The sequence below is a fragment of the Mus musculus genome, chromosome 4 (genome assembly GCF_000001635.26).
Source record: "Mus musculus strain C57BL/6J chromosome 4, GRCm38.p6 C57BL/6J".
Lineage (NCBI taxonomy): Eukaryota > Metazoa > Chordata > Mammalia > Rodentia > Muridae > Mus > Mus musculus.
Window position 1 is genome coordinate 146,518,948 of NC_000070.6, and position 27,994 is coordinate 146,546,941.

Here is a 27,994-nt window from a genome sequence, read left to right on the forward strand (position 1 = left end):
TTCCCATTCTAGAATGAGCTCTTGTTCAATCTCCATGAAATGGAAGATGTGCTTTTCCTGTTATACAATTAGACAAAACAATTCCAGGACACACATTTATATTATGTATTTCTTCCTTTTGAACTTAAAGTACAGCATCTGTCACTGAAGCAGGAATTTATGCTCTGTTGCTGGTAGAAATGACAACGATACTCAGCCTGTATGTCACAAGTAAGAGTCATGAAGTGACATACTTTGAAAAATGTCCTCATTTCTCCCTGAAAATTCATGTATTCCTATGCCCATTTTTATTACACATTTGATGCTGTCTGCAAATGCCCAGGGCATCAAGTTTTGAGTATTGTAAATTTATGACAGCAATGTATTTTTCCCTGCATATCCAATTTCTGTTTTACAGAAATTCCTGTTGTCAGTAAATGGATTAGGGATTATACTCATTTCATGCATGTTACAATTGTTAGAATATTCACAGAGAAACATTCTGGTAGAGAATTTGCATTACCTGGTTTCTTTGGTATTGCAGATATTACAAAGCTCCTAGATTTTACTCTAATCTGTGCTAACTAAATCTCCTAGTGCTTGCGTTTTCAGGTGAATGGCCTTCGCACATGAAGTGTCCCAGAGTGCTTACACAGTTACCATCTCTATCTCTGTCTCATCCCTTGTTATTCATGTTTTCATCCTATCCTTGTGTTATCTACTGTTTTCTGGTCAAATTTCTTGTGGGATTTTTCAGAAGAAATTTGTGAATTTGGTGCAGAATTTGATTATTCCTGAGAAAGTGCTAGAAGGAACACTGAGAGCCTGGGTTTCTGCACTTGATTATTCCTGGCCTAGTGTTTATTGTTCCTAGGAAATCAATATTTCCCTTGTCAATTCTCATTCATTTTCTGACATTCCATGGTACTCAATCATCTGCTTTTTCTCATTGTCAATCTATACTTCTGAGGCCGGGGCGTTGAAAGAGATCATTCATATACCTGTTGAATGCCAAGAGAAATATTTGACATGAGAGAAATATAAGGTCAATGAAATACATAAAAAGCACTAAATATTTGCTGATATCATGGTCATGACAACTTTCTTCTGTAATAGTATCTCCATGTTTAGAATGAATTCTTTTTTTTTTTTTTTTTTTTTTTTTTTAGTTTATCGAGACAGGGTTTCACTGTGTAGCCCTGGCTGTCCTGGAACTCACTCTGTAGACCAGGCTAGTCTTGAACTCAGAGATCCACCTGCCTCTGCCTCCCAAGTGCTGGGATTAAAGGCATGCGCCACCATGCCCGGCCCAAGTGAATTCTTATGTTTTTATTTATGCATAAACATATTTATGTATTTGTGCATATATGTGTTTGTATGTGTATTTGTATGTATGCCAAGAGACCATTATCATACATTCTGTCTTTCATGTGAACCTACCTACAAGAGTGGTGGCCAGAGATGAAATCTGTAACAAACAGCTAGGCTCCGAAGAGTGTCATTGTATTCATATTTATTACTGATTGGGAACTTGAGAACTACCTGGAACAATGCCACAATGCAGATACATGCTTATTCAGGAAGATGTTCTAACTGTGATAGTATTTTAACAGATTTGATATAATGAGGGAATCGTTCCAAGGGCATTACCCTCAAATGATTCATTTTATCCCTCTGTATATATATTCTCCCTGGCAGCCATCAGTGAGTTTCTACCATGTCTCCTCCTTGATTTTGTATGTCAATATATTTTATGCAATATGCTCTCAGCATAAAATATATTCATAGTAACACTATTCATATTCATAGTAACACTAGTCATAAAATTGCATATAGAAGTTATATACGAGTCAATTGTCATTTTTACACTAAAGACCCTTAACTTGATTTTTTTAAATAAAGTTTCTAAAATTTTCTCTGCACCCCATCCCATCCCTCCTCCCCACCCTACTAAGAGGATGTCCACACCTCACCATTCCACCAGGCCTCCCCAGTCCCTGGCACTTCAAGTCTCTGGAGGGTTAGGTGAATGTTCTTTCACTGAGGTCAGACCAGGCAGTCATCCACTGTTTATTTGTCATGATCATCATGTCAGCTGCTGTATATGGCCTGGTTGTTGGCCCCTTTTCTGAGAGATCTTGCAGGGTCCAGTTCAGTTGAGACTGCTGGCATATGGATGGGGCCACCCTCCGCCTCGGCTTCTTCTGGCCTTTCCCCAATTCAACCACAGGGGTCATTGGCTTCCATCCATTGGTTGGGTGCTAGAATCTGCATCTGACTCACCTGCTTGTTGAACCTCTTAGAGGGCAGCCATGCCAAGCTCCTGTCTATAAGCATACCACAGTATGAGTAACAGTGTCACTGCCCTTTGCCTCCCCTTGATATGGATCCTAATTTGGGCCTGTCCATGGACCTCCTTTCTCTCATGTGCTTCTGCAGTTTTGTCCCTGGAGATGCTTCAAACAGGAAGAATTCTGGATCAGAGGTTTTGTGTATAGGATTGCAACTCCATCACTCCACTTGATGCCTGTCCCTCCACTGGAGGTGGACTCTACAAGTTCCCCCTCTCCACTGTAGAGCACTTTATCCAAGGTCTCTCCCTTTGAGTCCTGGGAGTCTCTCACCTCCTAGGTCTTTGGAACATGTGAGATGGACCTCTATAGCCTACCTCCTGAGGCTGTCTATTTCCATTTTTTTACTGGTTCTCGGGCTTCTGTCCTCCCCCCATCCCTCATAATGCCTGATCATGTTTCTCCTTCCCCTCTCTGTCCCTGCTCCCACTCAAGTCCCTCCCTCCTTCTTCCCCCATGACTGCTTTCTTCTCTCTCCCAACTGGGATTAAGACATTCTCACTTGGTTCCTTGAGCTTTTAACCCTTTTTAGTCATTTACGTTGTATTATATACTTTTTTGGGCTTATATCCATTTATTAGTGTGTACATACTATGCATGTCCTTTTTGGGTCTGAGTTACCTCACTCAGGATGGAATTTTCTAGTTCAGTCCATTTTCCTCCAAAGCTCCTGATGTCATTGTTCTTAATAGATGAATAATATTCCATTGTGTGAATGAACCATGTTTCAGTATCGATTCTTCCATTGTGGGGCATCTGGGTTGTTTCCAGCTCCTGGCTATCACAAATAAGGCCACTCTGAACATAGTGGAACACAAGCCTCTGTGTCATGGTGGGGCATCTTTTGTGTACATGCCCAAGAGTGGTATAGCTGGGTTTTAAGGTATATCTATTTCCAATTTTCTGAGGAATTTCCAGATTGATTTCCAGAATACTTGACCAGTTTGCAATTCCACAAGCAATGGAGGATTGGTCCTCTTTCTCCACATCCTGTTCAGCATGTGCTGTCACCTGAGTTTTTGATCTTAGCCATTCTGATTGGTGGAAGGTGGAATCTCAGTGTTGCTTTGATTTATATTTTTCTGATCACTAAGGACTTTGAACATATCTTTTGAAGTTTCTCAGCCTTCCACAGTTGCTCCATTGTGAATTCTCTGTTTAGGTATCTACCACATTATTTGATTGGGTTGTTTGGTTTCTTGGTGGTTAGCTCCTTTAGTCCTTTATATATATTGGATATTAGCCTTGTATCAAGTGTGGGGATAGAGAAGAATTTTTTCCCAATCTGTAGGTTGCCACTTTGTCCTATTTACTATGAAGTTTGCCTTACAAAAGCTTTCTAGTTTCACGAGGTCCCATTTGTCAATTTGTGATCTTAGAGCCTGAGCCATTGGAGTTCTTTTTAGGAAATTTCCCCCTGTGACAGTAAGTTTGAGGCTCTTTCCCATTATATCTTCTTTTTTTTTTTAAAGATTTTATTTATTATATCTAAGTACACTGTAGCTGTCTTCAGATACACCAGAAGAGGGCGTCAGATCTCATGGGTGGTTGTGAGCCACCATGTGGTTGCTGGGATTTGAATTCAGGGCCTTTGGAAGAGCAGTCAGTGCTCTTAACTTCCGAGCCATCTCTCCAGCCAGCCCCCACCTTTATCTTCTATTTCCTTGATTGTATCTTGTTTTATATTGAGTTCCTTGATCCACTTGAACTTGAGCTTTGTGCAAGGTGACAAATGTGGATCTATTTTCATTTTTCTACATACAGACTGCTTGTTAGACCAGCACTGGTTATTGAAGATTTTTTTTCCATTATATATTTTTGGCTTCTTTGTCAAAGATCAATTGTCTGTAAGTGTGTGGTTTAATTTCTGGGCCTTAAGTTCTATCCATTGATCAACCTCTCTGTCTCTGTACCATTACATGCAGTTTTTATCACTATTGCTCTGTAGTAACCTGTAACGTTTACAAAATGAAATGAAGTACACTGTTTTTTAAACATAGCAGCTCCTATGTAGTTTGCTTGGGTGCGCTTTCTGGTTGCTAAATCTAGATATAGAGGCTAGTTTTAAGTGAGAAATTACCTTTCTGTTTTTCAACTCCTTCACAGACTAAGTTTGGCTGCCTGGAAATATCTCTTTGATAGATCTTGTACACATAGGTGTGTATTGCTCTGTCTCCTGAATCCAGGTGTTAAAGATGTGTCCCATGATACCTGGACCTAACATTTTCCTCATTAGAACTTGATCTGTTCCAGGTTGTTCTTGGACTTTGAAACTTGCCTGCATTTTCAAACTCAAACCAGAATCTTAAGTGGGTCAAATTTTGTCTGAGATCATCAGTCTCTCACTTTCTGGTACTCCTTTATTCCTCACACCATGAGTCTTGTTTTTTAAACCATCCCTTCCCCTTTACTGACTCATTAGTGTAGCTACCTCTGTAATTTTAGGTACTTGGAGTCCCTTTTACACATCATATTGCATGTTTATATTTTGCATAGTTGAGGAATGTTGGGCAGTGAGTGCAGGGAATTAAAGGGGAATCCCGTGTCTCAACAGAGCTCCAGTGCTCTGGGCAAGTGGACAGCACTCTCTATAAGGCCCAGTTGGGTGTCTGGCTGTGGGAAGCCATGGATCTCCAGTCTGCAGGGGTAGAGAGGGAGCAGTTTGTTGTCTCTGGGCCTCACAGAGGCCACAGACAACAGGTCCTCTGTCATGGACATCCCAGATGTCACTGTATGTTGTGGAAGAGCTGAGAACAAAGTGAGAGCCCTGGGGGTAACTGGGTCATCCCGGGGGCTGAAGGGAGAAGGGAGCAGGGTTATAAGGCACTCAGTGTTTCCCAGGATGTGAGAGTCTTTAGTCTGGTCTGGTGACTGGAAACACTGACAGGCTTTGCTGCTGGAGGTGACACGTGGCTCTTTAGGGTCAGGCCTATTCCAATCATTGAAGAACAGTGGGTCTTGATGAGCAGAGAGATGGTCCCTGGTTTTAAAGTGTTTATTGTAAAAAGTCAGAAAGAGGAAGAAGAGTAGGGAAGTAGAAGCCAGCCATGGCCATGTGGAGAGAGGGAGGAGAGGATAGGGAGGAGGAGAGCTAGAGATGAGAATTAAGAGATTTAAGAGCTTAAGGAGAGAGAGAGGAGGGGCCAAACAGCCCATTTTATAGCGGGCTGGATTACCTACCTAGCTGTTACAGTATAACTGTGAGGAGGAGCATACTTGACTATTGTCAGGTAACTGTGAGGGTGGAGTTTAGCCAGAATGCCAGGGACTTGGGATATTGTCAATATGACAGATAGTCACAGGATTATTGAGTTGTGGGGCTCCGTGTTGTCAGACACCTGTGTCTGGGAACGTAGCTCACTGTTCTATCCCTTGTAGAGTTTTCTATTGGGTCTCCAAAGTAAGCTTTGTTCAACTAGAACACAGGCTGCCTTTCACAGTCCCACAGAGAAAAGCTCTAAAGAATAGCTTTTATTTTAAATTATATAATCTTCAACTCATGTTTTCATAGTTCTTTCCCACAGCCTTAAGGGCTGACCTGAAGGCCATAGGATTACCATTTTTCTGAGAAATAACAGACACATTGTTGCTTCATGGAATCTTACTGTTTCTGGTTATGTAGACATAAACCTTGGCTGGGAGAACATTCCCCAGTAACATAGGCAGGGAGTACAAGCCTTATGCCTACAGGAGCCATCTGAACCTGAGAAATCACACATACTGTTGAACCTACTCCATTCGATTTCTATGACAGACCTGGCAGACAGACTTTTATTTATTTCTTTAAACTTTTATTTAACTATAGGTGTGTTCTTCTGTATATTTTTCTATGCCGTGCATGCCTATATGAGACCAGTGGAGCCCAGAAGTCATCACAAAATGCATCACACAGGAGTCAAACAAAAATCATACCTTGTTTTGTGTGTAGAATTAGTCCGTGTTTCTTTTCATGAACAGCAAGTGCCCTTTACCCCTGAGTCATCTCTGCAACCCAGAGGTTTACATTTCTGCTACAGTTTTATGATAGAACCTGAATATAACCCTGAGTTCTATTTTTTATTAAAAAATGAAGGAAGTCAGAAATGATAGTTATCTGTGCCACCCATAATCATGTTAGATGAATGAGCTCCAATAATAAAGATAAGAATAGTGATCAAGTCAAAGAATCATAAATGGTTCTTATCCTTGCAGCCTATAATCATGTTAGATGAGTGAGCTCAAATAATAAAGCAAAGAATATTTCTGGAGTCAAAAGACTCAGACTTCAAGTTGGATCATCTTAGATTTATGAACAATAATGTATCCATAACTAATGAAGAATTAGTATAATTCTTATACAACTTAAAACGTTCCTTTCCATTATAAAAAAACATTCTACGTTATCATTGTGTTGTCACATAACCCATTTATTTACTCATATACTTCTAACTATTCTGAAGCTAAACCTGTGTGGAATTTATGAAATTATTATCTGTTTTGCTTTTGTCATGTATTAGAAAAGGGTGCATGATATTAATGCTACAAAAATTTTTTTTTTTCGTTTTTCGAGATAGGGTTTCTCTGTATAGCCCTGGCTGTCCTGTAACTCACTCTGTAGACCAGGCTGGCCTCCAACTCAGAAATCCTCCTGCCTCTGCCTCCGGAGTGCTGGAATTAAAGGTGTGAGCCACCACGACTGGCTTAATATTTTTATTTATTTCACTAAATATTCTCAAATTAATTCTTCAATACATATTTCAATTCTTCATGAAAATATGCTTATGGAAATGCATCACAAGGTATATTATTCTATGTCTTGCTTCTAATGGCCATTTTATACTCTGATTTTACAGTTTTTATCTGCTTAGATACAAAGAAAATTATTTCTTGTATGTAATCCTTGAATTTTGACCCCCATACTCTATTTCTTTGGTCTAGAAAGGATACAGCATTGTATATAGGCCTTCGAATCTCAACTGAGCATTTTAGACTAGAGTCTGGCTGTTGACACCCAACTGCATACAGGATAGATACAGGGTCGACATTTGATCAAAGCTGACAGTTGTAGATATTTTTAGTCACCATCATTTATGATCTGAGATGTGATACTGTGATCAATATTGTTATTAAAAAAGTGTTCTTAAAGATATCTATTAAGTGTTCTTAAAGATATTCCTGCATCCAGACCTCAAATGTGTGCTTTGTTATGTCTCAATATTTCCTGACTATGAGGCCATTATGTCACCTACTTTTTACTGAAAGAAGAAGACACAATATAGATTATGTTGATTTTAGATGATATCATTTCTTAAAATGGCCTCATAATTCTTATGACCTAACATATATTCTGTTCTTGATTAGCTTTCAGAATATGACATGATTTGTTTTTTTCCTCTAAAAGGGAACCTTAAATCCAATCATAATATGTTTTTCTATATTTTTGTTTGCTGCTTTCCTAAAGCACCATGATCAAGGAAAGTAATTGAAGAAAAAGACCACTTTGGGTAATGCTTCCAGAGGATAACTATCCACCATGGTAAGGAGGCCTGACAGCAAATAACCATGTTTTTGAAATAGACAGCTGAGAGATCACATCCTCACCTCCAGTCATTAAGGAGGAATAGAGAACTAAGATGGCTTTGGTCTATTCTTTTTCTCAGAGCCTACCACCAGTGTCATTCTTTATTCAGTAAGGTTCCACAACTAAATTTTTGAAAACATTGTGACCAACTGGGGTTCCAACTTCAAAAGTGAGACATATTCATTCAGAACTATATCAGCAGTCTTCTAATATCCTTTCAAATTTTAGCCAGTTTTGATATCAACATAGTAAATATAACTTTAATTTCTCGTTTGGGTTTCCTGTTTGGTTAGTTAGTTAGTTTGTTTGTGAGACAGAGTCTCACTCTGTAGACTTGACTCTCATGTATCTTGATATAGAGACAAGAATGGCTTCTAGCTCACATAAAGTTGCCTGCCTGAGCACCCTGAGTGCTAGGATGAAAGACCTTCCCCACTGTATTAGGCTTGAATCAAACATTTATCTTTTAATATTTCTGCTAACATGCAACAAGAATTTTGCTCATTTGTGTCACCTATGACTTACTTGATTGAGCTAGCTCCTTCAGCTTCCATTGGAACATTGAAGTTTGTCTTCTGCATGCTCTATCTTTGTGAATTGGCCCTCCATTGAGTTACCATCCGGCTTAGAGTTCATTTCTCATTTCATTCAGATTGAGGCTTCCTTAGATGTTTATATGACTGGGTGCAATGTCAACATCCTGCATATCAAAATTATTTCCTTAGCCACTTGCAGGAGTTTTCTTGTCTTTCATTCAGTTAGTTCCTGTCCTCTTTGAGTTCCTGTGCTTGTTTCCTCTTTATGTCCATTGACCTCATTGAATGGTATTCAAATTGTATTTTTTGTTCTGTCTCTTGAGTTTGTTTCATCATTCTTCTTGTCATGAGCAATGGTGTTGCATTTTTGATTTGGGGTAGATAAGTTCTATTACCATTGTCAAATTGCTTTAGTTCCAGCCTCTAAGTTTCCTTTTGCTGTGTGGCATTAGGTCAGTTGGCAGGGATATCCATATGAGATGTTATGGTTAATCATTGAAAATTTAATATGGTGGACAGGAACTTTTTTACAGCTTCTTCCTAAGTCCAGTTCTGTTCTATGTAGGTAGCAAACACGCGTTGGTATAGAGCAGGCCTCGAACATCCTGGCAGCTATTTGGAAATCTGCTTGACCCTGAGTGGGAAGAATAGGTCTGGGTGTGCAGTGTAAAATTGGTTTTTTGAATTTCCTAGTCTGGGCAGAGTTAGAGATGACATAACCTTAAACACAGACATTTTGGATTTTGCTTGTGGAGTCCCCATGCCCTCAAAGTCTTGAGGGACTTAAAAAAGAGTCTCTCCTGAGGAACCTCCAGTATCCACAAGCTCTGCCTCTGTCTCCAGAGTGCAGGGAATAAAACCAGAGTCTCTATGCCCAGTTTTGTATTCACTGCCAGGATTCCTTATCAAACTTTGCTCATATGTGCAGGCTGTCTGTGAATGAATTTTGTGTTAGAGAGCTTATAGTGAAATGCTGAAAATATAAAGAACATTTCAAGGAAGCTATAGTTTCATTCTTCATGCTTGTCCTTTTGGAAGTTGTTAGGTTCCTTTCATTTTTGTTCCATGATTAATTCAGGAACTGATCAGGGTAAAATATTGTGACCATGAACTTAGTTTCTCTATGCATCTGAGTTTTGAGTGAGCTCTGATTGGAAGTGGGTCTCATGTTATCCAACCTAAAATGCTACCTAAATATCAGTCTTAATTGTAACATCCTTAGGAAATTGTTTGTAGCATTCTCTCTCTTTTTTTTTCTCTTTATCTACTGAGACCTGTACCTTGTTAAAAATGCAGGTACTTTCTGAAGATTGTCATTCATATGTGTGTGTGTGTGTGTGTGTGTGTGTGTGTGTGTGTATATATATATATATATATATATGTATATATGTATATATATAATATGTATATAGTGATTCATATGTGTGTGTGTGTGTGTGTGTGTGTGTGTGTGTATAGTGATTCAGAATATTTTTTTCTAGACAAAGTTTCTCTGTATAGCCCTGGTTGTGCTATAACTCACTTTGTAGACCAGGCTTGCCTCGAACTTAGAAATCTGCCTGCCTCTGCCTCCCGAGAGCTGGGATTAAAGCCACTATGCCCGGCTTTTGTTTGTTTGTTTGTTTGTTTGAAGACAGGGTTTCTCTGTGTAGCCCTGGCTGTCCTGAAACTCACTTTCTAGACCAGGCTGGCCTCAAACTCAGAAATCTGCCTTCCTCTGCCTCCCATGTGCAATTCAGAATTTTAAATCATGAGTTCTTCAATATCAAAAGAATTTGCCAAGAACAAAGAATCTGCTTGTGCATTTTGTTTATTTATGCAATCACACCATTATTGAAAAGTTTAAATTAAATTTCTTCCTTTTCTATTGTTTCTGTTTTCTTTGTGTTTCTCAAATGTCTATAGCTAGTTGTCTTGTTTTCATTTGTTTTGTTTTCTTGTTCTTTCATGTATATGAGTAATTAGTCTGCATGCATGTTGGTGAATCACACAGGGGCTGGGTCTGCAGAGTATGGAAGAAGGCATTGAATACTCTGGCATGAGAGCTGCCATTTGTGTGTTGTTATGGGACTCTAGTCACCTGGAAGAAGACACAGTGCTCCTGAACAGTAATCCTCGCTCCCTCCCCTGTAGGTAGATTAGAAATATATTAAGTTCAGTTGAGAAGACTGTGAACCTTTGTCTTGTTTGTTGTCAGCTTGGTTCTGCACAGTTTCTTTTTCTTGAACAGGAAACCAGGATTCACAATTAATACTCTCCATCATATAGATAAGTTTCATCGAATCTGACATGTAATATGGATTTTATAGTGAAGTTTTCAGAAGATTGCTGGATGAAGTAATGATATTTCTGAGATTTTATTCCTTAGGATTTTACTCTAAAACATTTTTCTTGTATTGTGGGTAGCATATATGTTTCACATCGTTCTCTGTTACTTCTGTGGTACATAGTTTTCCTGTGTTGTACATGAGTTCTCTTATATTGATTTATTCCTCACAAGAACTCTCTTATTTCTTCTGCCTTCATACAAACTTCATATCTACTTCCTTTGTTCATATTTTATATATTTATTACCTAAGATAGCTCTTGACTTAAAAACTAGTCTTAGTAATTTACTACATTCATATGTTCCTTAAACACTGTCAATATGAGTAGCTACTTTTCCAGAAAATAACAGATTTTGCAGGTGTTTTCATTCAGGGCTTGAAAAAATGTCATTCCCTGCTCCATTGATTTTACTCAGTAAGTATTTATTACTACTGTATGGTATCACAATGTAACCTATTTTGGTGATAAGGGATTTAATCAATGAGTAAGTATTTATTACTACTGTATGGTATCACAATGTAACCTATTTTGGTGATAAGGGATTTAATCAATGAGTAAGTATTTATTACTACTGTATGGTATCACAATGTAGCCTATTTTGGTTATAAGGGATAGGACAAGACAACTGGAATAAGATGCACATTGTTATATCACATAGATGTGACAATAGCTGGGTACATCTGGGAGTTGAAGAAACCAAATGTATAGAGACATTCCTCATGAACACTAGATGAGAATGTTATGGCCTTGTGTGACCACTACATATAGCTATTTGACCTTTGTCTGCTTTAAAAATATTTGATGTAACAAGTCATAGTAAACTTATCTGGAAGGCTAAAAAGTGAAGAATTATGCCTATTCAGAAAAAGGTGTGTATTTGAGGAAATGTCAGTTTCAAGTTTTAACGTAGAAGCTGTATTTTCCCTCATGACTTCATGGAGGAAGCATTTAAAACCATGGGTACACTGGTAGATATACATTGCCAGACAGATTGGTATTTCAGCACAAAGATCTGCGTGTAGGGAGAGCGAATGATGACTCCTTACACCTAGCAGACAAGAGAGGTCTTTTATTAGGTTGCGTGCCACAGCAGCATATCCAAGTCCTTTTTAGACAATGAGGAGTCTTCTGATATATCAGATTATCCTCCATGAAAATATAAAGCCAAGTGATATTTTCTCGTATTTTCAGTAGCTTATTAAGTGTATTATCAGATTGGAGTGTTCTCTTTAAATATTTGTAGTTCTTGAGTTGAAGAATTATGTTTCTTATAATTTGAGAAAACGTACCTTCTCTGTATCCTTATTTGACACATTGAAAATCTTCCAGGTATTATTTGCTGTTTGTAAGCACTACTGCACTGTGAAAAGGTAGTGTGGTGGCTTTGCACATCCTTGTCTCTTTTCTGAAAAAAGGAGTAGAATGATAACAGCTGTCTATACCTTTTGTAGTGAGAGGTGTAGGATGTTGGCTAGTATCCTCATTAGACTGAGGGATATTCCTTTTGTTCTCACAGTCCCCAGAACTTTCACAGTGGTCCACTGTGATATTTTTCCCCAGGCTTTTTGTAACTATATCGTCATGGTTATGAGCCTTCTCTCACTGTACATACATTGTGCTATGACTTGTTTTGTTTGTGCCTGTTGAAATAGTCTTGCATCTCTGGCATGAAATCAAGTAGAGTTCACTTTCTGCATCCACCAGAAAGATTCTTTTTTCCATGGACATTGATGCACCTTGACTGTTACTTTTTCCTTTGTACATATTTTATGGTCATTTGTTTTGGATCCAAATAAAACCAGCTTTTTGTGATTACTGTACAATATACCCCCTTTTCTGTCTTCTGCAATAGTTTAGTCTCTTTGCAAGATTATTGTGGGATTTTCTAAATCAACTTGTGAATTCTGTGATACATCTATTTAGTTTTCATGCAGTGTTTGAAGAAACACTTAGGACCCGGGTGTCAGCATTTCCTATTACGTGGCCTAGTGTCACTACCTAGAAAGTTTTTTCTAAGAAATCCTTATTTTCCTCATAAATTCTCATTAATTGGCATCTACTAGCCCTTAGTCTTTGACTCTATTCCAGAAATATAAGTTTTCAGTAATAACCCTGAGTATCAGTACTTTACAGCAGGTATCCATGTGCTCTGTGTTTGTGCCTGATGACTCCTGAAATTAGAAATCATCCTCAGATTGTACTCATACTTTTTATCAGTCAAAATGTATCAGTGCATGCCCTCATGTCGGTAGAAACATTGGCAAGAGCCCTGGTATTACTTTGCTTTATTTTTTTTTAATGTGGTTTAGCATTGTCTCTAATGGCATTTCATTTATTTCATTGTTCAATCCTTGATGTGAAATTTAAGAAGAATTTGAATGTTTGCTCCTCACCAAGAATCTGGGAGAAGAACAACTAAAGAATGAGTGCCTCTCTGGTAAACCCTCCACAGGTCAGTATCCTATCTTCATATCTTTTCAAAATCCCTTTTATATTAAGAACATTCAAAAGTCTTATTATCTGTATATTGAATATTATCTAAGGGGATTATTTTCTATGCTCTTCATTTTCTCGTGTGATAATGAAAATTTAAGTATTTGGTTTCTCACATATATAATAGCTTTATATTTTCACTGGTTTTTATACTGTGAAGACATATAATTACGATCAAACTGCATGTCTCAAAGAGCATCTATTGGAAATGATGCTCAAAAAATATATTGATGACTATTTCCTATGTTGGATAAAGTAATATTAGTCTGGAAGTAAAGTCTCTTGTCCCACATAAATTGCAATACAGGAATGGTCAGATTTTCAGACACAGCTTATGAATGTGGATATGTAAATATGTAGAAACTCACATCACTAAGCAATATATGGAAGAGTAGAATTTGTAGTCACATAAAATTATATGAGGCCCACCGTCTTGAATTTTTCTTTTCCTTTTTTTTTTTTTCAAGACAGGGGTTTTCTGTATTGCCCTGGCTGTCCTGGAACTCACTCCATAGACCAGGCTGGCCTCGTACTCAGAGATCTGCCTGCCTCTGCCTCCCGAGCGCTGGGATTAAAGGCCTCCGCCACCAAGTCCGGCTGTCTTGAATCTTTTTTTTTTTTTTTTTTTTTTAAAGATTTATTTATTTATTACATGTAAGTACACTGTAGCTGTCTTCAGACACACCAGAAGAGGGCGTCAGATCTCATTACAGATGGTTATGAGCCACCATGTGGTTGCTGGGATTTGAACTCTGGACCTTCAGAAGAGCAGTCGGGTGCTCTTACCCACTGAGCCATCTCACCAGCCCCATTGAATCTTAATAGTAAATGAATTAGCTCCCTAGAAACACAGATGATGGAAGAAAATTGTCTTTCTTTTTCCATTGATGTAATTTGAGCTGATGCAGATTTCAGTATTCTGACAATTCTTTTTAACATTTTAAGTCACACAGTAATCATTTTAGTGTTGACATCCAAAATTGGACTCAAGAGAGATGCTGTCCCTGTGACATGTTTATTTTCCTTTTGTTTTTGTACCAGTCCTTAGTAGTGTAGGTCCTGGGGTCTTCACTTTTGTATTTCATCACATGAAATACATTTGAAACATTTATCTAGAGAGGATAGCCTTGGTGCTGTGCATAAACCATCAATTTTCAAGTGTAAGTGAATGTCCTTTCTATTTTTTGTTTCCTTTTCTTTAGAGGGAAGACAAGTTGACATACCCTATGTTATTCCTCTTCAGCCAAGCAATGCATTACATAGGGAAAGCTGAGGGCTGTGGCAATGTTTCTATTTTTTATTGCAATACTATTTTCTGTAGGTATATACATGTTCATCTGGCTGTTTTTATGTGTATAGAATTGCACATTATCTCCCTAAAACATTGAGTTCTGCACCAAACCTTGGAGTCTGAAGTCAGGTATAATAGTGAGCTGCAATATATTTTGTGAGAATTAAATTAGGTTTCTATACAGAAACAGCAAGTACCTTTACATCTTGGTATTTTTTTCATGCCCTAGGTTTATAATTTGAGGCTCATTTGTACAATAGACAGTATATAACCTGTGTATTTTAGTTTTTGATAAACAAAGCAAGAAATGTAAATCATACTTCTCCATGCAATCTCAAATTCTGATACACAAATGGTCAAATTCTGACGAAAAGAAAGTTAAAATTAGGGGATAGAAAATTTCAATTAAGATGATACCATGAGGAATAAATTATTAAATATTCATGAAGTTAGAATAATTCTTCATCAATTTGAAAACACAATTTGAGCAAAGAAAATGATTGTAGTTCATTGGACTGCATTGCCACCTATGACATTTGCTTACACACCCATAACTAATCATTCTTCAGTGACAGGCCATATGGCAGTTATGAAATTGTTATGTTGTGTATTGCTCATGCCAACTTACATAAAGTATGAAGTGATTTTAATGCTCACAAATACTGGTTTTTCTACTTTATGGTTTTGAATATATTTTCCTGAAATAACTTCCCAAAGCATTTGGTTCTCTGTGTCATACAGAATGTTCAGTGCTCTGTTGTTGCAGTTTTATGTTGTTTAACACAAAACCTCTGACATTCAGTCCATCCATTAATTCTGCATTTCATATTCTGATTCTACCTGTTTGCTCTACAAAGGATGTAGCTTTGTAGTTAGGCATCAGATTGTCAAATAGATATGATATACTACAGTCATGGAAGACACAGCTGCACACAGGACTCAGCTAGTCTCCATATTTGATAAAGGTAGATATTGTAAAATTTGAAAACATATTTTTTGTCATCATAATTGATGATCTATGATTCTTTTTTATATCAGCCCATCTTTCATAAATGTACATTATGGCATCTAGACATCAAATGTACATCTTATATTCTGTAAATGTTTACCGATTTTGACATTGTTATATCGTGCATTCTCAGAGAAAGATAAATCTAAAAAAGTCTATGAGTATTATAGAATTTATCTGTTATTAAAGTTAAAGTTTGTTTTTCTTCAATATATGTTAGTTACATTTGCCGGAATGTATGCATATGTGCTATGTACTACTCAGTAGAGATCACTGGATTTTTAAAGGACTGGTTTTAACCATCTACTGTTTAGTGCCATGTGAGTGCTGGGAAACAAATTTCTTTTTTTTTTTAAGATGTATTTATTTATTTATTTATTCATTTATTTATTTATTTATTATATGTAAGTACACTGTAGCTGTCTTCAGACACTCCAGAAGAGGGAGTCAGATCTCGTTACAGATGGTTGTGATCCACCATGTGGTTGCTGGGATTTGAACTCCAAACTGTCGGAAGAGCAGTCTGGTGGTGCTCTTACCCACTGAGCCATTTCACCAGCCCAGGAAACAAATTTCATAATAGAGGACTTGAAAAGATATGATACAATCCAAACTGCCCACAAAACTTTTGAACAAGATTATGGTAGCAAACCTTTCATTTGCTGCCACTAAGGTCTCAGTAACCAAAGAAAATTGAAGAATATGAGAGCCTTTTTTAATGCAAGCAGTGCGCTAAATCATTCTATAGATTGTCTGTGGTAACGCAATAATTCATGTCTTCAGACACAACTCCATAAACTTTTAGAATACATTTGTCGATCAATATCTTCTTGCCTCATTTATATCACAAGGTGTATCTTAATTAGTTCATTTTTAACATAAGAAAGCAATTTTGTCCATAGCACCTAAGAAGTTTTCTGTTACAGGATCTGTTAACCTTCAACGATGTGGCTTTGAACTTTTCATTGGAGGAATGGGAATGTCTCAATTTTGCTCAGAGGACATTGTACATGGAAGTAATGTTGGAGAATTACAACAATGTGTTATTTGTGGGTAAGAATGCACTTCTTGTTGAATATATTGTTTGTGTGGAGATTTTATTATTACTATTATTATTATTATTATTATTATTATTATTATCTGTTTGACATTTGGTCTCTGTGTTTTGTTCTGGGACAACCTGATCTTTATCCTAACATTTTGGATGTTGCAACAGAACTATATAGTGGTTTCTAATGACAATTTCATTGCATCATAAATTTACACCTGACCAAAGCAATAAAGTATCACTCTGAAACCTATTGTAACTTTAAAATTAGAGCTATATTGTTCAGAGATCTACTTTCTGACATTTCATTACAGATGGATCACTTACATATCCTAGTTTCTGCAAAGTACAATATTTTTTTTCTTAAATTTGTTATTTTAATTATTACATTACAAATGATATACCCCTTGCAGTTCCCCTTCCACAAACCACTTATTTTATCCACCCTCCTCCATGTTTGTATGAGGGTGCTTCACCCATCCACAACTGCTTCACTGCCCTAGGATTCTTCTATGCTGGGGCATCTAGCCTTCAGAGGTCCAAAGGCCTCTCTTCCAATTGATGACAGATGAGGCAATGCTGTATTATGTAAGCAGCTGGAGCCATTGGTCACTCCATGTGTAGTCTTTGGTAGGTGGTTTAGTTCTTGAGTGCTTTGGGGTATCTGGTTGGTTGATATTGTTGTTCTTTCTATGAGGTTGTAAACACCTTCAGCTCCTTCAGTCCTTCACATAACTTTACTTTGGGGTCACTCTGCTCCATCTGATGGTTGGCTGCAAGCATCTGCATTTATTTTGGTCAGGTTCTGGCAGAGCCTCTCAGGAGTCAGCTATATCACGTTTCAGTCAAGAAGCATTTTACAGCATCAGCCATAATATCAGTGTTTGATGTCTATAGATGGGATTGATCCCCAGGTGGGTTAGTCTCTGGATGGCCTTTTCCTTCAGTCTCTGCTCCAGTCTTTACCCCTGCATTTCCTTTAGATAGGAGCAATTCTGTGTTAACCTTTTTTATATGGGTTGCTGTTACAATTTTAAAGTAACACTTAGAAGACTATTATCAATTCTTGACATTTGATGTAGATAAGATTTGAGGTACATCTGAGGATCCATGCAGTGATAAAAAAAGGAAAAACCTCTCTTGAGAGTATGAATACATTAGAACACTGATTATTGAATCATACTTACTCCTCATATAAGTAATCCCTATTATCCCTAATTCCCACTTTTTTCAGAAAATCAATGCATCTGTGGAAAAAATGAGTCGTTCTTGGATCAAGACATACAGCACATTGTCAATGAGCATGGGCATATCCGAAAGAAGTCTTCTAAATGTAATGAGCTTAGTAATGTGATTCATGAATCCTCCGAAAGTACACCTTATAACACTAACCAAAGAGATGCCACATTCCAATTCTCAAACCTAAAAAGACATAAAACTGGGACCACTAAAGAAGTTTGCACATATAAAGACTGTGTAAACTGTTTAAAGGGGTCTTCTATCATTAGTCTCAATCAAGGAACCCACATAGAGAAGAAAGAACACAACAGAAATAAAAATCTTGATGAGGTTTTGGTTTCTAAACATAAACCCATTGTGAGACAAAACAATAGTGAAATGAACACTTACACTTGTGGTGAATTTGACAAATGCTTTACTCAGAGTGACAGTCTTCAAAGTCAGCAGAGAAAGCCAGGAAAGAAATCTTACAAATATAGTGAAAGTGACAAATGCTTTACCCAACCTTCCCATCTTAGTATTCATCATACAATTCATTCAGGAGAGAAACCTTACAAATGTAGTGAATGCGACAAATGCTTTACTGACAAATGCACTCTGAGAAAGCATCAGAGAATTCATACGGGAGAGAAACCTTACAAATGCAGTGAGTGTGACAAATGCTTTACTGACAAAGGCTATCTGAGAGTTCATCAGAGAATTCATACTGGAGAGAAACCTTACAAATGCAGTGAGTGTGACAAATGCTTTACTGACAAAGGCTATCTGAGAGTTCATCAGAGAATTCATACTGGAGAGAAACCTTACAAATGCAGTGAGTGTGACAAATGCTTTACCCAACCATCCCATCTTAGTTTTCATCGTAGAATTCATTCAGGAGAGAAACCTTACAAATGTAGTGAATGCGACAAATGCTTTACTGACAAATTCATTCTGGGAAAGCATCAGAGAATTCATACAGGAAAGAAACCTTACAAATGCAGTGAGTGTGACAAATGCTTTACTGACAAAGGCTATCTGAGAGTTCATCAGAGAATTCATACAGGAGAGAAACCTTACAAATGCAGTGAATGTGACAAATGCTTTACCCAACAATGCCATCTTAGTATTCATCAGAAAATTCATTCAGGAGAGAAACCTTATAAATGTAATGAATGTGACAAATGCTTTACCTGAAAATCCCATCTTAGTATTCATCAGAGAATTCATACAGGAGAGAAACCTTACAAATGCAGTGAATGTGGGAAATGCTTTACTGACAAACTCACTCTGAGAAGGCATCAGAGAATTCATACAGGAGAGAAACCTTATAAATGTAGTGAATGTAACAAATGCTTTACTGAGAAAGTTATTCTGAGAAGGCATCAGAGAACTCATACAGGGGAGAATTCTTACAAATGTATTGAATGTGACAAATGTTTTGCCCAGAAATCCTATCTTGTTCATAATCACAGAAATCATACATTAAAGAAGCCTTACAAATGCAGTCAATGTGACAAATGATTTTCCCACAAACTTAGTCTGAGAATGCACCAGAGAATTCATACAGTAGAGAAAACTTACAAAAATGCAGTGAATGTGATAAATGCTTTACTAATAAAGGCAGACTGAGAATTAATCAGATAATTTATACATTTAAAAAAACCTTACAAGTATTTTGTATGTGATAAATGCAGTACCCACAACATCAGTCTGACAAATCAACAGATATTTCAAACAGTAGAGCAACATTATAAATGAAATGAATGAGATAATCCTTTAACAAGAAATATCATCTTAAAATTCACTGGAGAATTCTTCCAAAAGGGAAACTTTTCAAATACATTGACGGTTTGAATCCTTTATTTTGGCCAATCTCTTAGAATGTAACAGATAATTTATACAGGCAAGAATCTTAACAAATATAATATATGCTGAAATATCTTTGACTTCATTTCAGTGCAGAAAAAATATGTAAAAAAATTTTTTATGGGAAAAATAGTTCTCCTGGGGAAATGTGGCATATGTTTTACACGGGTAATATTCTTTTCAACAGTCAGTGCTCTAAACTAGAGAATTATTATGAATCTGAAAACTTTTGAAAACCTTCATGCAATCTTCAAATCTAATGTCAACTATTATGCTGGCAGTAACTCTGAATATATGATAATGAAGAAACATTTTCATTAAACTTTTACTTGTTCACCCTCAAATATTATATGATGAAGTCAGGTGTGAAAGCCAGAAGAATATGATGTTGTGCAACAATTCATGGAGATAGAAATGATCCATTCCAGAAGGAAACTTAAAGAGTGTACTATCGCCTTCAAAATGTCTAATAAAACTGGCAGCATTTTGTATATTTAATTCAAATGAAGAAATTGACACAAATTATACTTGATAGAGTATTTGACAAACTGAGCCACCAAGAATGCATGTTCTTAATCCTATAATACACCTACAGATGTGAAGTGTGCTTTGAGTATCCAGTATTCATTATTCTTATCACGTCAATGTGACAAATGATTTATTGGTTTCACGTTTCAGGATAGTGACTGACTATGAGTCCCTTATGCTCTGTCAACATCTCCTTCCTCATTGCCCTGTAAATAAAGCTGAATATTTTAACAAGGTTGACTTGGCTGTTTTCAGTTTGCACTGATAATTAGATGAATAAATGTTGCATCATCGCTGGAACTATTTCTCATAAAGTATTTGCTGAAGTCATGAATATTTTCTGTAAACCTGTAACTTAAACTTAATATTTGTGATTTTCAGCTGGTCAATAACAACCTTGACCCACATACAAATAATATGAATTGTATATAAGTGTTTAGCATTAGAAAATTTAGCAACAGTGTATTAGAGATGATGATTTGTGTTAACTAAAACAGGGAAGATTCTATACAATATTCCAGGCTTACTGCTCGATCAGTACTAGGTTTATTAAAAACAAACAAACAAATAAAGACAACAACAAAAAACAAAACAAAACAACAACAAAACAGGAAACAAAAAACATGTAAAAGCATTTAGAACCTCAACAGTAAGTCTGCTCTCTCTCTCTCTCTCTCTCTCTCTCTCTCTCTCTCTCTTTTGACTCAAGGGAATATGAGATAAAGTACTACCAAAAATAAATGAAAATATAGCTTCATAGTTTTCAGGGATATCCATCCTAACTGTGCTATGTCCCTGCACAACTCCAAAGCTCTCTCCAGGGACACGTATAACAAGTCCTTATGGTGTCCTGTCCTATTGTTCCTCATACTTCACTCTGAACCTTCATACTCCACTCTACCTCAAGGACTGACTAAGATTTCCATTCTTGTCCTAAATCATTTAGGGAATGCTCACATTTTACACACCTTAGAATATACATTATGGAGAAGAATACAACAACTCACTATTAAGGTATTAATCTCCTTTTTATTTCATATGTGAGTTTATCCATACAAATAGCATGAATCTGTAAATCTTAAAAGAAGTACCCTTTGTATGGTAGATGAGGTAAAATCTCATGCACAGTTTAGAAATCCAAACATCCAGGAAATACATTTGGAAATACTGAAAAAAGATGAAAAATATTTATGCCAAGCAAAAGCATTTTATTAGAATATTTATAGTAAATTCAGGAAGACTCAGAAAATTAGGATCTACACATTTTCCTTGATATAAAAAAAATAAGGACAAATTTCAACTTGTGAGAAACTTAGTGATAACATTATGTTATTCTCAGTAGTGGAAATTGTTGAACAAATCTATATCACTACACATTTTCCTTGATTTAAAAAAAATAAGGAAAATTCTCAACTTTTGAGAAACTTAGTGAAAACAATATGTTATTCTTAGTATTGGAAATTGTTGACCTCTTCCTTAGTAGGATCAAACTACTAATAGACACTTTAGAGGCCCTTGTTTTCAAATGATCATTGGTATTTTCTAAGTGCTGCATCAGGGATGCTGATGCTCACACACCAGGCAATTTAAATTTAGGCTTCTGAAGTAGCCCTTAACAGTCAGGAAATTACAACCACCTGGACAATCTCTGGATATTCCAGTTTCTTATGTTGCATGATTCTAGGCCCCACTGCTTGATGCCTTAGAGATCATTATCCCAAATCTTCAGATATTTCCAGTGTCAGTGAAAAGTTCCAAATTGTGCACAGCAAATACACAACTTACCTTTTGCCCCTCACACAATATGATTGTCTTCATTCTATAAACATTTATACACCTACTTCTTGTCTACAGTACAACAAGAATATGGTGAGGGTGTACAACATAGGTTCAGGTAGACTCACTGTTGGAATTATGTGGAAGACATATGCAGATTGAAAAAGGTGACAGTCATTGGCTTAGGAAAATTAATAATGTCATGTTTGAAGACCAAGAAAACAGGCTCACCAAATTTGGAAACATTCACTATTTGTGGATGAGCATTGTAAGATACACAATTAGAGCCCACACTACAGAAGACTAATGGACATTCCCAGAAGATCTTCCAGTGGCTACAATTTTAGTAACCCAGTAGGACTAGGGCAGTACCTTGCATGGAAAGAAAATATCTCTTTAGCAGCAAGACAACTGGTGGGAGAAAATGGGGATGGGAAACATTAGGAGGAGGTAGGAAGACTCATTTCTTGATTGAAACTGCTTTTTTAGCAGGAGGATTCCTAAGAGAAACTGAGGGCCTGAAGGAAATGGAGTGGGATCAGAATCCCCTCCTTGTCAGGAGTCTGCAAGCTGCAAGGTGTGGAACTAGGAGTAGAGCACGCTGCCATGGGTCTCACAACAATGGAAAAATTCCCTTCATCTGCACTGTTGCCAGTTTAGGCCTTAGGAATCTTTTTTCAGTCACTAGAGCAGTGGCAGGAACTGCAACCAAGAAGTCATGGAAACTCCCAGGTCAAAGGAATTGCTAGGCTAGTGGGCAGAAAGGAATTGTACCAAGATTGAGACAACTTTCTCTGCTGCTCATAAGAACTCTGACCCTCAAATTTCTACTGGGCATTTCTTAACTGTGTTGGTAAATTACTATGTATGTTTGACTTGTCCTGATATTTTTTTATTGTGAGGATATTTCCAGAGTAATTTCTAAGAGGATGAACTTGTCTTTTTTTTTTCATTTTTTATCATAGTTATATTTCCCTGGTGGTTGGAACAAAGTTGGTATTATTCACATACATCCATGGTTTCTAACTCTTCTATTGTATCACTTCCCTAGTCAAGATTATTGGAGATTATGGAGATTATGCATCCCCATGATGTCTTTAAATATTATTCTCTTAAAGACTATTTGAATTTTGATTGAATCTCAAGCAATATTTTAGCAATTTTGTTTTAGGTTTTACCTGTCTTTAAGTTGTGGTTGTATAAATATGGCTTAAACAACAAAACACTCCTGGACTTCAGCTCAATGGTTGGCTCTATGTATCTGCAACATTGTCAATAAGCACCTGATAGAGTCTGTCAGAGGACAGTCATGCCAGGTTCCTTTCTTAGCACAACATGGCTTCAGTAATAGTGTCAAGGTTTTTTTTTTTCTGCCCATAGGATGGATTGATAAAGGCAATGGATGGCATTTTCTTCAGTCTCTGCTCCACTTTTGTCACTACATATAATTAGATATGAACAATTCTGGGTCCAAATTTTGAAGATGGTCGGGTGCCCCCATGCCTCAAATGGGGGCCATGCTCTCTGCTGGAGATATTCTATTTAGGTTCCGTCTACCCACTCTTGGACATTTCGGCTAAGGTCATTCCCAATGAGGTTTGGGAGACTTCCACATCCATCTTGTCTGGGACTTTCTAGATATTTGCCCTGCTCTTCATTCCCACACGGTTGTATGTTTCTATTAATACTCCTGGCCCTCTGTCCTTCTCTCCTGTCTCCCCACATACCTGATCCTGCCACCGATTGTCCCTGACTCTCCCTCTTTTATCCACATCCCTCCCTTCTTCTGCCTCCTGGGATTATTTTGTTTCTCCTTCTATGTTGAATTGAAGTATCCACAATTTGACCTTCCTTCTAATTAAATTTTATGTGGTCATGGATATTCTGATCTTTTTGCCAAATAACTACTTATCAGTGAGGACATAACATGTAAGTCCTTTTGAGCCTGGGTTCCTCACTCAGGATGACATTTTCTAGTTCTCTCCATTTGCCTGCAAATTTCATGATGTCCTCAGTTTTAATAGATGAGCAGTATTCCATTGTGTTGTTGAACCACATTTTTTCTACATTCATTCCTTGGTTGAAGAACATCTGGTTTCCAGCTTCTGGCTAATACAAATATGGCAGCTTTGGACATAGTGGAGCATGTGTCCTTGTGTTATTGTGCATCTTCTTTTGTGTATATGCCCAGTAGTAGAATATCTGGGTCTTCATGTAGAATTATTTCCAATTTTCTGAGGTACTGCCAGATTGATTTCCAGAGTGGTTGTACCAGTTTGCAATCCCACCAGCAATAGTGGAGTGTAACTCTTTCTCCACACCCTTGTCACCATGTGCTGTCACTTGAGTTCATGATCTTTTCAATTCCAATCGGTGTATGGTAGAATCTCAGGGTAATCTGATCTTACTAGAAAAGCATATACTCAACAACACTGCTTTAATCTAGAAGAAACAGATGATATTCTAGATTGATATATTGTGTCCAGTTAAATCAAGATGAGGTAAACTAAACAGTCCAGAAACCCCTAAGGCATTGGACTCTGCTGCCCTCAGAACTAGGGTACACCCATAACCATGACAGTGACCCCTTCTGTGAGGTCATAGAGGCCAAGCCTCACTCTGTTTAGGAAAGCTCAAAGGGTGTCCAGGCACACAGGTGCCTTTTGGACTGGTATCAAATTGATTGAAATTTTGGCCTCTAACCTGTCTCTTCACCACCATTAAACACAGCTTGTAATAGGATTTCCCAGAAAGCAGCATTTCAGGAAGTTTCCCTCCCAGGCCTCATCATGATAGTCGATGACTTCTGAGAATGTCACTAAAGAAACAACTGATATGATCCTACACACACACACACGTACACAGATTCATTCACAAATACATTAACAGCCATGAATATAAATATGTTAAGTAGATGAAGAAGGGATGTGATATCAATGTCTGTGGCCATGCAGGAAAGGGCCTGTGAGTTGAAAATAAAGATTTCTAGGAAGGTTCACATGTTTAAAAGAAAACACAGAGAAGGTCCTGGGAAAGCACTTCCTTATGAACCTGTGTAATATATGTTCCCTGAAATAATGGCATAGGGGGCAATGTGAGTAGTTGATCACTTATGAGCGTGAGTTTTGAGTCTTAAAAGCAGGTACTGACTTGAGTTTCTTCCAGAGGCCTCCCTTCCTGGCACATGTATGGTGTCTTCTCCCTGAGTCTATGTCTAGCATGCCATTCGGCAGGCACCCTTGTATTTACTGCTGCTCTGGCTTAACAGAACTCCTGTTGTGTTAAACAAGGAACACCTCAAGAACTTCACGGAGCCCCTGTCACTGCCATTCAGGTCCTTGCTCCTGCTCTTTCCTGCATGCCTTTATACCTGAAGGCACATGTACTCCCGTATATACACTCCCAGACCATGCACACTAACATACAATTTAAATATAATTATGTATAGTGTGCAGGGTTATGTAGAGTGCTGAAATAATATGCCCTGTTTGTGGGACAATGGGCTATACACAGACAGTCTGGTCTCCAGTCAAGCTGAGGTCTGAACTCTGGGACCCGGTGGTGATAATTCACCTACATGGGACGGAAGGAGTTCTCTCATGTCTCCTGGAACTCTGGCTCCTGTCAAAGTTACCATCCCCTCAGCCCCCACAGGAGAAGCATGGTTAGTAGTCATATAGGCAATGTCCCAAGCTTCTGACCTTCAGGCTAGACTCCTCCCTAGTTACCTAGCAACAGAAAAGATAACAGCATACCATAAAAAGGGCTGTTTGACCCCTCCTCACTCTCTCACTCCTCTTGCTCTTAATCCCCCTACTCTCCTCCCTCCTTTCCTCTCTCTTTGTCTCTCTCTCTCTTACTCGCTAGACTTTCTTCTCTATCTCCCTTTCCCCTTTGTCTCCTTTTGGCCATGGCCGGTCTCTCTCTCTTTTACCTTCTATCCTTTCTCCCTGCCTTTCTATAATAAAGCTCTTAAACCATAGAGTGTCTCTGCTCATCAAGGCCCACTGCACAGACTCTTACCTGTGTGGGAACCTCTCTCCCTCAGCCCTCACTCCCATAACCCCAGGGCTACAGGGTGTCACTCTGGGACCCCCTGTTGGGGGCTGTCTCTTGTCCACCCCCCATTTAATGGGGTCAGTGGCTTAGATGCCCACCTGGGGCTCAGTGGAAAGTGTCTGGCAACCCTCCCATGTCTGCCTGCCCAGAGCATAGGTGGAACTCTGGCTGGGTGTGGGCTATCTTCTCTCCCTCTTCTTCCCCAGCCTCCCTTTTAGTTCCCACACCTGTTGAATACCTGCTTTCAGTCATGCTGGAGACAACCCCTGGACATACAAGACAAGATTATTACTGTGAAGAAGCAAAGTCCCTTCAGAAGCCCAGACAGTAGGACTCTGCACCATCTCCTACCTGCCCTGGACACAATGGGCTGCCATAGCTGATAGTTGTCCATGGCTTAGGGCACAACAGCAGAGCTTCATCCTGCACTAGTCTGGAGGCTGGAGTCTTTTCATGTGGTACAAGCTGGATGTGACCATTCCCTAGGCTTATTCTCTGGTGAGTTGTAGGTGTTGTCTCCCTGAGTACTTGTTTGGCAAGTTCTTTAGCATGTGCATATGCACACACACACACACACACACACACACACACACACACACACACACACACCCTGCTGATACTTACTGCAACAGTTTCTACTGCTTTAGCACAGGCCCTGCTAAAGGTCACTTCAAGGACCACATTAGGCTTCATACACTTCCTCACTCCTATCTCCCAGTACAGCACAATGATGTTTAGTCAGGACTTCATCCCAGGGATCTGTATATATTTCTCCCAACATACAGCCCAACAAACCTGCAGTTCCTTCCAGATCCCAGCCCATCCCTGAGCTCCCTCACACCAACACCACAGCCTTTAACCATGGCAACAGGCTATATGAGGTAACAGAGGCTGACCACACCTCTCTCCAGCTTCTTCCCATGTGCCTAGATGTAACATGAGGAACGACCGTGCTTTCTCTCTTAATATAAAGTACCCTGACTTGTGTAACAACTGGTGAGTTGTAGGTGTTGTCTCCGTGAGTACTTGTTTGGCAAGTTCTTTAGCATGCGCATATGCACACACACACACACACACACACACACACACACACACACACACACACACACCTTTCTGATACTTACAGCAACTGTTTATACATATTTGTAGCAAGATATGTAGCATCATTCCATGTCCTCCTCATGCACTTTCACACATATGGAAGTGGACCTGCAGACATGAGCACATACATAAGAACATATACAACACACCTCAAAATGAAAACATGTATTTGAGTATAGAATGAGAGGGGAAGGTGCTGTCATGGCGTTTCCCGTGATACCGGCATTGATGTTTGACACATATTGTGGCAGCTCTCTGAGTACACATGCAAAGATTGCTACTGCCAGGGACTGAAGTCACCAGGGAAGATCAGACACCAGTGTCAAGGATGTTCTGCCTCCTTCCCTGGACAAGCTATGTGTGATGGTCAAATGTGGGCATGGCAAAAGCACTGTTCCCTCCTTCCTGGCCTAGGCTGGGGGCTCAAGTCCTGGTCCATATGTATATATATATATCTTTCCAAGGTCTCTCCTCTTGGTGAGTGAGGGGTTCTTCTTCCTACAGTCTTAAGTGGCCATTCCCACTACTGTGAGACTTCTCATTTGTTTCTAGCTCTCCTTAGCTCTCTTGAAGACAGTCTTAGAGCTGTCTTCAATCAGAAACACTTTAATTCCCTCTCCCTATTTCTGCCTCCCCCACTTAATACCCCAGTGAAGAAGTGCCTTGCACTGAGTGAGCTACTCACGCGATGAATTTCAGGTAGTCCATCCCAGAAAACAGCCCAAGCCGAGGCAGACACATGTGCTCAGTGTGAATCCCAGCCCTCCTTGCTGGACTCTTGAGTTATCCTCAGGCTAAGCAGTCTGCTATTACTAAGGCAGGGATTTACCCTGTGATGTCACAGAGGG

General features: G+C 38.4%; 2 protein-coding genes, 1 long non-coding RNA gene and 1 pseudogene across 4 annotated transcripts in view; 3 read left to right on the forward strand and 1 right to left on the reverse strand.

Moving 5' to 3' along the window:
• Zfp981 (zinc finger protein 981) overlaps nt 1-20,448 on the forward strand; it is a 37,396-nt gene extending 16,948 nt beyond the window's left edge. For both annotated transcript variants that reach the window (NM_001243138.1, NM_001243139.1), the window contains 3 exons: nt 13,123-13,206; nt 16,474-16,600; nt 17,830-20,448. In NM_001243138.1, the coding sequence (NP_001230067.1) occupies nt 13,177-13,206; nt 16,474-16,600; nt 17,830-19,010 (1,338 nt within the window). In that variant the 5' untranslated portion in view covers nt 13,123-13,176 and the 3' untranslated portion in view covers nt 19,011-20,448. The remainder of the gene's footprint in view (nt 1-13,122; nt 13,207-16,473; nt 16,601-17,829) is intronic.
• Vmn2r-ps16 (vomeronasal 2, receptor, pseudogene 16) overlaps nt 1-27,994 on the forward strand; it is a 160,377-nt pseudogene that overhangs the window by 73,814 nt on the left and 58,569 nt on the right.
• Nucleotides 1-27,994, forward strand: part of Zfp993 (zinc finger protein 993) — a 478,623-nt gene that overhangs the window by 6,099 nt on the left and 444,530 nt on the right. The window lies entirely within an intron of this gene.
• On the reverse strand, nt 92-27,926 carry 1700095A21Rik (RIKEN cDNA 1700095A21 gene). Its single transcript, NR_045468.1, has 3 exons — nt 27,832-27,926; nt 27,170-27,254; nt 92-980 (listed from the first exon to the last, which is right to left on the reverse strand). It is a non-coding gene; the product is annotated as an RIKEN cDNA 1700095A21 gene (long non-coding RNA).